The sequence below is a fragment of the Brassica rapa genome, chromosome A01 (assembly GCF_000309985.2).
Source record: "Brassica rapa cultivar Chiifu-401-42 chromosome A01, CAAS_Brap_v3.01, whole genome shotgun sequence".
NCBI classification, from domain to species: domain Eukaryota; kingdom Viridiplantae; phylum Streptophyta; class Magnoliopsida; order Brassicales; family Brassicaceae; genus Brassica; species Brassica rapa.
In genome coordinates, this window is record NC_024795.2 from 24176664 (window position 1) to 24189954 (window position 13291).

A 13291-nucleotide genomic window follows, 5' to 3' on the forward strand; every position below is an offset into this window, starting at 1 on the left:
TGCCAAAATGTGAATTTCATTGATAAGTAGAAGATGGTTCGTAACTGTTACTAAACATGATATTCTGATCTAAGGTTAATTTTGGCAAAAAAAACAGAACAAAGTAAAAATGCAATGTTTACTTATTTTTGTTTCATTTTTATTTTGTTATTCCCTTCATTTTAACAGAATGAATATTTTTGTTATTCTTTACGTTTAATTTGCTTTATTTATGCATATATTTTACTTATTTTTCTTATATATATATATATATAAAATTTCCTCTTTTTTGTTTTTTGGAACACATTATTCAAACTTTTCTTCATATTATTTTGTAGACAATTCTTCTCTACTTACAAAACCGTACTTGATGATTGATATTAATACTGTATTATTCTAGAAATTTATACTTTAACAAAATATTTGTTATTGAATTGGTCTTTGCGAATAGATGATTAATTAGGCTTCATAACACCTAAGAATTTATGCATAAGCGACCAATTAGCTAATTAATTTAAAAATATTTTCAGCAAAACAGTTTTAGGGGGTGTTATTGAATAGTATATTTAAAATTAATTATCTAAGTTTTACAATCTAGTGTTATTCAAAAATTGATTTTAACTCTAATATTTAAACCTAGTGTTATTGGTTACTGTATTAAAATATTTATAATAATAGATTTTAAACTTTAGTGTTATTGGTTGTTGCAGATTTATAATCTTTTAAGTAAAAAATCTAAAATCTAATATTATCCAATTAAAGATTTAAATACAATATTTCAAATCTTGTGTTATTCATGTTTGATAAAACTTTACAATCTATTTGACTTGAATATTATGAGTGTGCCTCTCACGCATTGAACTCTATTGATACACCTGACGATAACATGCCCATATCTGAAACAGATAAGTCACCTGTGTCTTTGAATGGAAATTGTTTTGGATTTCTTATAATCTCCAGACTTGTGAGTATTTAATCCAAAACTTTGATTTCACTAGGGAGATTTTCAACCCTTTTTTCTCCTTCCCTTACAAGTTAACCATGGTTTCGATAAACTTTTCCTTACGGTCTGTAAAGGAGAACATTTTTCGTTGTTAAAGCAATGCTTTTTAACAAGTAAGATTGAAATTTAGGTAACTATGATAAGACCCTATTCATATACTGTGGCGACGGGAGTAAACAGCCTTGCGGCCCTTGCATCTATATTGTGAAGAGAGACGTGCCACAATATTCCGATAGGTTGTGGCTAAACTCATTGTGCCTATGTTCCAAATCTAAACTCGGGTCCTTTTAGAATTTCAGATTGAGTGATGTGTCAAGTCTAGTGTTATCATTTTTTTTTAAAATTGTTCCCTGTCTTTTGTTTTATTTGAAATTTCCGACAAAAGATATAACTTGGTTACAGAGCCGGACTTGACCAGAAGCGGGTCAAGCACGTGCTTTCGACCGCTAATTATTAAGTACTAATTCGGCCGTATATTTTTTTGTCAAAAATCCCTTTAGCATACTTGGTAAAAGCGCTACTACTAGCACGATGAGGTCATGAGTTCAAATCCAGTCGGCCACATAACTGTTTTTGGCTTCTGGCCTCCATATATATAGGACCGGCTCTGAGTGTAGACTTAGACAATACTCAGCATCATCTCATTTTCTCAGAGCTAGCTACTTCTCTCATCCCTTATATATTAATTAAGGAACATTTGAAAAGATGTAACCTCAATTTTGTATTAATTAAAAGAGGCCCCAATGCATAGGTGGCACTCAATTAGGTAGTCAATTACATTCAATTGAAAAATAAGTAGGTCCACATTCGATTTTTATATGTTGTTAGATACATAAATTGGTCAAACTATATGATATAATGATATGATATGATATTTTCTTTCCTTAAATAAAATCTACGGAATTACCATAAATGACTAATATATATATGACAATTAATGAGTTTAATAATAAAGATTTGATAACAATGTATATCTCCTCCATCATTTTTTGTTTAATTTTATATTATTAAAATAAATTAAACAATCAAATTAGCTATAAAAATAAAATTTAGATTTTTTCGTATATGTTATATTTTGAATTTTTAAAAACGACAATAAATGACTAAAACTATTAAAATTATTATGTTAAAAATTAATGATCAATGGTTTAACATTTTTATTATAAGAAGATACACATGATTTTAAAACCATATGAGTAAAAAGTATTATTTAATAATAAAATAAATATATATATTAAACACTATATACCATAAGATTACATAAATATTATAATATTAAAACTTTCAATGAATTTTCAAGAACATTTATAAATTATAAACTTATTAAAGATTTCAGATTGAAAATTTTGTTATCGATGATTTAAATATTTTGTTATAAAACGATATGAACGATCATAGAACCGTATGATTATAAATTATTATTTAATAAATAACTATACAAAATATACTATTCCTAGAAAAATAGGTTGGTCCATCTTAACTTATATTACACTTTTTATTAAACTAACTATCGAATTGATAAATAACGTACCAAAAAATGTTTTGCACTTTCCTTAAATAAAAGCTACGAAATTACATAATATGATTAACGTATATGTGAAAATTAATTATAATGAATAATAAATATTTGATAACAATTTTTGTATCTTAGTTCTTTTTTTAAATTTATATTATTAAAATATAATTAAAAATCACATTAAATATATAATAAAAACATTTAAAAATTTTCTTATATGTTATATTTTGAATTTTTCAAAACGTCTATAAATTATTAGAAATTTGAAGATCCTCACTCTGAAAATTTTGTGATCAATAGATTATTTTTTTGTCATAATAAGTTACAAATGATCATAAAATTGTATTAATATGAACTTTTATTTAATATTATAAGAAGATACACATTATTTTAAAACCATATGAGTAAAAAATATCATTTAATAATAAAATATATATATATTTTATATATATATAGATTATACTATATACCATAAGATTACATAAATATTTTAATATTAAAACTTTCAATGAATTTTGAAAAATATTTATAAATTATAAACTTATTAAAGATTTCACATTGAAAATTTTGTTATCGATGATTTAAATATTCAGTTATAAAATGATATGAATGATCATAGAGCTGTATGATTATAAATTCTCATTTAATAAATGACTATATAAAATATACTATTCTTAGAAAAATAGGTTTGTTCATCTTAACTTACATTATATTTTTTATTAAACTAACTATCGAATTGATAAATAATCTACCAAAATGTTTTTTGCACTTTCCTTAATTAGAAGCTACGAAATTACCTAATATGATTAACGTATATATGAAAATTAATTATTATGAATAATAAATATTTGATAACAATTTTGGTATCTTAGTTTTTTTTTTAATTTTATATTATTGAAAGATATTAAAAAATCACATTAAATATATAATAAAAACATTTATATTTTTTTCTTATATGTTATATTTGAATTTTTCAAAACGTCTATATATTATTTAGAAATTTGAATATTCCCACTCTGAAAATTTTGTGATCAATAGATTATTTTTTTGTTATAATAAGTTACAAATGATCATAAAATATAACGCATATGAATTTTTATTTAATAAATATTCAAACTAAATAATATATATATATATATATATATATAAACACTAATGATTTAAAGCAACAAGATTGGCTGATCAATTTAGTCGTCCAGTTGAAATCTTTCAAAAGTATGTGAAAGACTAAAGTCAATGTAAATATGGATTTAGAATAGTAGTTATATTTTACTAACCAAATACCGAAAAAAACCGAACCGAACCAAAACCAACCCGATATCCGGATTGAACACCCGTAATCTAAATGAAGCCAAACTATTGTTTCATTCTCCAAAATATAATAAAAATAATAACTTAATCCCGCGCAAAGCGCGGGTCTTATCCTAGTAATATACTAACATGCAAACAATTTCAACGGCAAATCATGAAAATATTTTAAAATATACTTATATTATACAACAGCGCTACTACTAGCACGATGAGGTCATGAGTTCAAATCCAGCCGGCCACATAAATGTTTTTGGCTTCTGGCCTCCATATATATAGGACCGACTCTGCTTGGTTAATAAATATACTACTGTCGATGGATAGTATAGGATACTTACTTTTAGGTAACTTTGACAAAAAAAAAGAACATATAGCAAATTAACTAAACCTCAACTATAATAATCGTGACGTGAACTAGTCATACGATCATACAATAGATATCATATATATAAAAACTAGGTTAAGATCCGCGCCTTGCGCGGAATGAACATTATATATATAAACTATTTTATATATTATATGTTTATAGCATATTATGAAATAATAAATATATATTGAATAATTAAAAAGTCATTATCTACTACTTATATAATAAAATTGGTGCAAACATATAAATAAATTTAATAAATCGAATTTTTCTATTTGATATGATATATAATTAAATTTAAATGATAGTAAAATGGTATATGTTAATATTAATATTTATTAGATGATGTTTTTTGCTCATATTTTTTTTATCATTTGTATATATTATAGCAAAAAGTCTAAATTAGTGATAACAAAATTTCCACTGTGGGAATAATGGTTTAAGTAATTTATAATATTTTAAAAAATTAAGTTGTCAATATTTTTTCAAAATTTTTATCAAAAAAATGTTCAAAGTAAATTTCAAAATTACGATATTTATATATTTTTATATAGCATATAGTTTAATTTAAAATGATACATATATTTATATATATTTTATTTTTGATACTTATTAAATGAGACTTTCAACTTATATTACTTTTCAGTTATTTGTATCATGTCATAACAAAAGTTTTAAATCATAGATTACAAAAAAACTTTTAACAATTTTAGTAATTTATACTCGTTTTTAAAAATTCAAAATATAATATATAAATAATTTTTTAAATTTTTATGGTTACTATGATTGTTTAATTTATTTTAATAGCTTAAAATTAAATAAATATAATTATAATACACACTTATTTTTATCAAATCTTTATTATTCAAAATCATTAATTATCATATATACTTTAGCCACATTAGGCAATTCCGTAATCTTATTTAAGGAAATAATGAATCACATTAATAATACATTTATTGTGGTTTAATAAAAAGTTTATTATATATTTAAATGAACCAACTTATTTCTCTAAGGATTCTAAGAATCATTTTAGTGATGACACGTGGCTACAAAATAATGTTGCAATGCTTCTCAAATAATATATAGGGGATATGTGTTCTTTGATCAGACCTAGATTTCTAGAAAACAAAAAATAGCTTTTTCTTATCAAATCCCATATTTTTCTTGTATCATATTAGTCAATTCAATTATTTCAAACGTAAGAATACATATTATATATTATACAAAAAGCTAATTTCATCTTGTAGCGATACAGTTAATCAGTTTACATTATTATAATTATTTTCTAATTTCAAATAAGAATCTTTTTTTTTTGATAATCGGGTCACAGCGGATTTAACATAGCTTCCGTTTTTTAACCGGGCCTCGTGGTCTGGTGGTAAAGGAACCTCGGCTGAGGTGTTCGCCATCACGAATTCGAGCCCGGCCATAATGAATTTAACATGGTTTCCCTTTGGCCTCCAGGACCTTCCTTGCCAGTTCCGGTTGGACGCGGTAGGATAGTCAGACTAAGTGAGAGGTCCGGATACCTGGATTATCAAAAAAAAAAAACAAAAATCTTTTCAAAATAGAGTTCAATTGTGTTATAGAAATCAAATGATATCATACTGATTTTATAAATACTTTGAGAAGGATTAGACATTTTTTAGATGAATCATGTATTTAAATTGTAAACTGAATCAAAATTTTAAAATCTCATCTATTTTAAGTCTTAACAGAATTGATTTCAACTAAAAATATCATTTTTACATATCCCCCATATAAGCCAAACACCTCCACTAGGACTAGTTATTGGCAATAGAACTAAGGAAGAAGCGGGATGGAGTTAGTGTTGTTATCTGAATGCGTAATCAACCTAATATCACATAAAGATCTAAATACATTTTCATATTAAATATTAAACCTAAAAAATTAATAAATTATTTGATACTTACGACTGATTGCTACGATGCCAGTAGATATACCAAACTTGCACAGTAATCAATGCCGGTTGATGCTGAATACAAAGCCACTGTTATGATAATGACATCCAATAAACATATGGCCTTGGCTGCATTGCACAACTCAATCCACAACTGGAACTCGAAAAAAGTTAAAAAAAAAAAACACAAAGTCCCTAATTATTTATTTGTTAATCTTCTCTATTAAAAGAGAAGTATCATTTTTAACTACTACAAAATAGTCATACTAGAAGTCTAGGTCCATATATACAAATAATATTTTTATTGTTTACATTAGTTTATTTAATGTATAACATTTCTAAATAATTATAAGGATATTAATAACGAATCAATTTTAACTATAAATTTAAATTTTATTTTTAGGATTAACAAAATCTGTTGAGAAAAAATCTAACAAAATCATTTTAAAATTTTAAATATCCTTTTAATTAATGCACTGATTAATTTTGCAATTAATAGTATAATGTTATTATAAATTAATTTTAATTACATTTTTATTATAATTAAAATAATGAAATTATTTGCTAATTTTATAAGTATATTCTACATTATATTAAAATATAAGTAATTAATGAATTACATATTAAAATTTTTTTTTTTTGTGCAAACATATTAAAATTATGTTGAATTGGTAAACCAATATATTTTGAAAAAAATACTTTCATTAAGATAAATAAATAAAATATCATTCACCGTTTAAAGTGACTAAAATAGCATTCACTTTTTAAAATGATTAATATTCATAAATTATGTAATAAGTTTTACAAAAAATAAAATTGTTAACATATGTTAAATTTTAATATTTAGAACTATATATCATCTATTTAGTTATTTTTAAATGACAGCAATATATTATCATAAATTATTATATACAAAATAATATAAAATTTTATATTTATAAATGAAATGTTATCCGCACGGGTGTGCGGGTTAAAATCTAGTAATTTACTGAAAATAGAGTTGGAATAGTAAATTTATCTGATATGGTTGTTGGTAATAAAGTATGACAATGAAATAGACAATATGGATTATCAATCCAAAGCATTTGTCAATTTTCTCAACATTGGCTGGTCTGTCATTAACCTGAGATGAGGAAAGTCGCGATGCTTGTGATGGAAGGGATGAATGACATCTTTTTTTTTTGTTAAGTATGTGAATTTTCATTAAATCAATAATGATGCAGAGAGATACATTCAGCTTGATGAATCAAAACCTACTGTATCTAAGTCGCTATTCAAAGCAAGTGTGTCTTAGGGAGCCACAAAAAAAGCTAAAAAGAACTCACTAAGACAAACAAAGTTTCAATCCCAACCATATGGATGTGATTAAAGCTTGACTAACATTATGGTTCAATTGACAACCATTAAGTTAACAGCAGACCACATCGAATAGATTGATGCGGGGACCTGCATCAAAACCGCACGATTCCAAAGAAGTCACAGCCGGAGAACAGTCTGAGGGACCACAGACCGTCCCGAGGGCGACTCCAACCGTGGAACAGGCGAAGCAGGGTCGGCAAGTCCTGGTCCAGCCATTCCTAACCAGTGAAGTCCACTCCAGACGCTGCTAGCTCAAGAAGACGGCAAGCTGCACTCCTGAGAATCCAAACCGATGAGGAGGAACCAGCAGATGAAACGCAGGTGGAGTACTGGCAGATGGAAGCGGAGGTTTATACGGCTGAACTCCGGTCCCATCCTGCGAGCAGAGCACAAAAGGTAACCAGTTACAGAACATCAAGAGAGGCAGGGGACAGTGGCTATCAACCTTCTGAAACTTGAGAAGCGGAGGAACAAGAAGCTCCCATCAGCAGGCGGAAGAGGAGAAAAGACCCATCAAATGGAGTAGGGACATAGCAGAGCAACGGCACGAAAGCTCTGAGTCAACCCAAACCCTAGACAGTTCTAAAACCTAACTAGGCGCCATGGTGATTATCGAAGAACCAAACCAGAAAGAAGTCCCCAACGATAAGCTTTGGTATCTTCTTTTTAACTCAGAACGAGAGAGGGAAGTTCTTACCAATAGCAGCCGGAAGAGGAGACAAGGGGAGACAGAGGAGGCAGCGACAAGAGAGGCGAAGGCAGCGGCGCTCAGCCACTCCGTCGGACCCTCCAAGAGAGAAACTGACCCAGATCCGCTCGAAATCAAAACCCTAGATCTACCACCTAGACGGTGCCTCCTGCTCAGATCCGACTATCCACATCTTCGCCATCACTCCAGGGAGACCGAGGACACACTCAGTCACTGTTTTGATTCGCCGGTTCCGGCCACAAACCGACGAAGAACCAGAGAAGAAGAGCAAGGAGGATATGGAGAAATCGAGGCTAGAGAGGGGATGAAGCTGGACTCAGGAGCGATTGGGGTGGCGACCGACGGGTAGAGACCCTCCGTCGGCCACCGGAACGAGAATCAGCGGTGGCTTTGTCGAGTAGAAGATGAACGGTGGGGAGAGAAAGAAAAGAGAGAATCCCGATGAATGACATCTTCTGTTTCACCTTCTTTTGAAATCCTGCCCATTTTTGCATGCACATCATTCATTTATCACATCTTAACAGAAATAACAAATGATGTAGCCAATTAAGTTCTGACACATAACATATTTTTGAAAAGGAAAAAAAAACTGATCAAAAGAATTTGTTTTCAAATACAAAATTTTCTGAATTCCTATATTTTTCAGATGAGTCGGTCCTGTAATTAATACTCTCTAAAACATTAAAAGGCAGAACAACTCTCGAACCATTTACCTTAAGAACATTTTGAAACAGCACAAAACCAGTCCAGTTATAGCCCTAACTAGGCATGCGGTTGTGAACCAAATCTCGCCGAACCGAACTGAAAACTTTTGTTAGTCGGGTTACAGTTCGGTTCAATTCGGTATGTTTATAAAAATATTCAGTTTTTGGGTTGATTTGGTTTGATAATCGGATAGCTCAATTTTCCAAATTTTAATTCAAATTTTAAATTAAACTAACTGAATTAACCAAAATATCGAACCAAATTAACCTAACTAACAAGAATTATCCGAATTTAAATAAATTTTAACCAAAAATTTTAACAAAAACAAAAACTTTGACTAGTTATCGTAAAATATTTAAAAATCGAACTACCCAAAATACTGAACTGAATCAAACTTATTTGGAGGAGATTTGGGCCGAACCAAACTATCCGATTAGTGTGGCGTCTACGGAAATATATGAATGATTTAATATTTCCAATGGATGGTTTAAATGCATCCATGATGCTAGTTTTGAGATGCAAATGCTCATGTGGGATCAGCTTAGATCGTCCATGAAGACTATGTGATAGAAAGGATGTTTTGTATCTACCATCTTTTGAAATTGATGCTATAAAATTACTCTGCATGTTGAATAATTCGAACAGATTTTAGGATTTTTTTCTTTCTCATGTCTGTCATAATCTATTTGTTAATCATTTTCAAAGTGTCCAATATAGTGTATCTAAACCAGAGTCAACGAACAGTATGATTCAATTTGAAGTACAGAACCACTGGATTGAATTGCAAACCAAGATTATGAATGTTATGAATCATTACAAAGTTCTTTATTAAAGCCCACTAAATGCATTATCAGAATACAATGAACCAGAAAGCGCATAACGATAACAACAAGGCTGCATCACGATCTCTGGCCAACCTTGCGTCCTGTTAGCTTCGCTGACTCGAACAACATGTGATTGATGAGTACCCGAGCAGCACTGCCAAATACCAACATAAAACTTTTCTGAGTCAGTGCAAACTTTCCAGATAGACGTATATACATACATATACATGATAAAACCCCAAGAGTGCAATCTGTGTATGTGTGAGAATTCACTAGAGGCTTAGGGAGGAAACTAAGACTTACTATACATACATATACATGATAAAACCCCAAGAGTGCAATCTGTGTATGTGTGAGAATTCACTAGAGGCTTAGGGAGGAAACTAAGACTTACTCATCCTTTAACTTCTGAATCTTCTCGGGGTCTGTCTCATTCATGTGCTTTTTAAATTGCTGCCTCACCATACCAACCACCAGCTCAGTGTTGTGTTGCTGCAAGGCACAAACGAGTTAACAGAAAAAAAGAAAAAGTTCATATCCCAAGCCAACTCTAGGCAGAAAAGGCCAAATCTTCCTAGCTGAATCAAAATAGAAGTGATGATATAATATCAAATCTCAAACTCTTACGGCTGCATGATATTGATACAAATGGTCCAAATAAAAGCTCTGAACATTTTGCTTTATATTTAATTAAGTGAGACTAAAAGGTAGAAACACGTGAGGGTAAAGAACAGTGATAAACTTCAATACATCCACAGTGTTGATATGAAACAGGAATATCAATCATACCAAACACAATCCCACTGAATGCAACACAGTAGTGTCTAAATCTAACAAAGCAAGTTCATATACAAAGCGCAGAGAAACTCACCTGCTTACCAATGAATGTAGCTCTACGAAGACATTCACGGTACAACTGCCAACAAGAAGAGACGAATACATCAGTAAAAAAAATAAGTTAAATCTAAGACACTGAGAGTAAATAGAAGAGATGATACATACCCTAACCACATTGTTAGCGAGCTCAGGAGGCAAAGAGCCTTGTAGATTCGGCATTTCCAAAGAGATTCAACTATTAAGGAAAAAAACACACAAAACTCGCAGTTATCAGTCAGAAACATAAACCTTGAAGCTGTGATCTTTGTACAGAAAACCAATTATCAAAACTTTAAATGGGAATAAGCATCACTAATCTGAAACTGGATTAAAAAGATTGAAATATATAAAACCAATAAAACCATTCAAACCAAGTCTTTATCGGCGAAGTGACCAGAGCTTGAGATAGAAGCAAGGCATTCACCTGTGAGAGCTTGGGATTTTTCAGATTTCAAACTCAGTTCTGGTCAAACATAAACGGGCCGAAAATATAGGCCCATTAAGTCATTGTTTGTGTACCAACAGTTCTCATTCAGTTCCATTCCCGCCTATATAATAAATTAGGTGTTTTGCCCGCACATGCAGGTATAATCATTTTACTAATAGTTATTAATATATGTATTATGATTTAAATATCATGATAACTTATTCTTAATCATTTTAATTTTCTTCAATTTTTATTTCAGTCTACGTCTCTCTAACAAAAAAAACAGCTATAAAAGTATGAGACTATAAAAGCATAATTACATATGAAATATTCTATACAATAAAGTAAATTAAAAGTGTAAAGTTTTGGTCTCTCTTAATCTACTTTGTATTTTTGAATCAGAAACATGTATTAAATTACCAAAAAAACACACACATAATACTCAAGCAAGAACAAAATAAATAAAAAGTAAATAAAAATTAAAGTTCGATGATAATTTAGAAGAAAACTTTTTTAAAAAAAATGTATTGAGAAAATGTCAATATTTCATTGGTTTACTTGATCAATATACACATTGACTTATTTTAATATTTCATAAGTTTACTTTTAATAAAAAAAAGATAATGATAGTTTTATTATTAAAGTTAAATTGTGGTTAACTATATAATGATAAATCTAATTATTAATTAGAAATATATCTACTTAGACGTTTCATAACATGATTACATATGTAACTCTCTAAACTTAATATCAAAGCATATTTTTCTTATAGATTAAACAATAATTAAACTAATTCAGTATACTTAATTCATAATTCCAAACTCCATGTAACAAAACCGACTTGCTCATAGTCTTTCAAACTCAAAGAAAAAAAATAGAATTTCAATTAAAAAACAAATATTAAAAGTACATAAATATATAAGTCAAAACTATAATCGGGACAATTTAAAATGAATGAGAAAAATAAAATTATAGAATTTTAAAACATCTTACATCATATGAAAATAAGAATTGGTCCTAACTTGTGTAAAATAATTATAATTGTAATTCGAGTTTGAAAATTTGAAATAGTTTTATATTAGTTAAATTAATAAATTAATGATTTATGCTAAAAAAACTAAAAAGAATCTCGTGAAAGTTATAATAATTATAATCATATTCCAATTAGAAATTTCGAAATATTTTTAATATTAAAATTAATGAATTAATTAGAAAGTTTGAAATATTTATATTATCTAAATTAAGAAACTGATTATTTAATCTAAAAACTAATAAAAATACGACAAATAAGTAACAATTAGCTAAAATCATGGAGAATGTGACAAATCAGCAAAATCACTTCATAAATAATAGTATAAATCTCAACCGTTAAACTTATCTCGCCTCCCATTCTCATCTTTTTGTTGAATGAAAATCTCCCTACACATTAAAAGAGAAGTCACTTTAGTGATTTCTGATGACGTGTCGCTCATAGGTGAACTTTCAAAAAAATTGTTATAATTTGATTGGTCGATTGTTTTTAATTTTTATTTATTTAAATTAGATCTAAAAAAGGTAAGTCTAAAAACATTTAACATCACTTGCCATATAATCTAAAGAATATTACAAATAACAATTTATGGCAACTAAATCTCAAAATTATAGAAAGATTAATAATGTTATATTTTATTACTTTTAATATTTATAAACTATAAAATATAATGAACAAATTTTTATATAAGATAATTATAATAGTTTTATATTCTACTTTTTTTTTGACGTCGAACGGCTATTCTATTACTCAAGCTTGAGGTGGTCTGGGTAACCAGACCGGAATAGAACAACCAATAGAACGTCTATTCTTATAATAGTTTTATATTCCACTTGATGAATTGTATTCGAATATAATTATATAATAACTATTTTAAATATTACAAAATCTAAACATGTTTATTAATATGATTTTTAAATTATTTATCGTTGTTTATAGAATAAATTTATCAGAATTTTAAAATTATTATATAATGTTATAAATTATTTATAAAAATATAAATCCTACTATATATTGATTGAGAAGTCACAAAAGAGATTTTTTATTACGTGTTGATCATAAATGAACTCTTCAAATTGTTATAATTTGATTGACCAATGGTTTTTAATTTTATTTATTATAATTATATCTAAAAGGAAAGGATAATTCAATTACCACTTTCCAAATAATCTACATAATATTAGAAATAATTATTTATGGTAACTAATTGTTGAAACTATGAAAGAGTAATAATGCGATCAATTTTTTTATATATTTATAAATT

General features: G+C 28.2%; 1 protein-coding gene across 1 annotated transcript; it reads right to left on the minus strand.

The window, feature by feature from the left end:
* Nucleotides 1–7270: 7270 nt before the first annotated feature.
* Nucleotides 7271–12605, minus strand: LOC103839380. The gene is made up of 5 exons (XM_009115888.3): nucleotides 10942–12605; nucleotides 10697–10766; nucleotides 10566–10610; nucleotides 10089–10186; nucleotides 7271–9848 (listed from the first exon to the last, which is right to left on the minus strand). Exons 2-5 carry the CDS (start codon nucleotides 10748–10750, stop codon nucleotides 9770–9772), a joined length of 276 nt encoding a protein of 91 aa, XP_009114136.1. The 5' UTR covers nucleotides 10751–10766; nucleotides 10942–12605; the 3' UTR covers nucleotides 7271–9769.
* Between the last annotated feature and the right edge of the window lie 686 nt (nucleotides 12606–13291).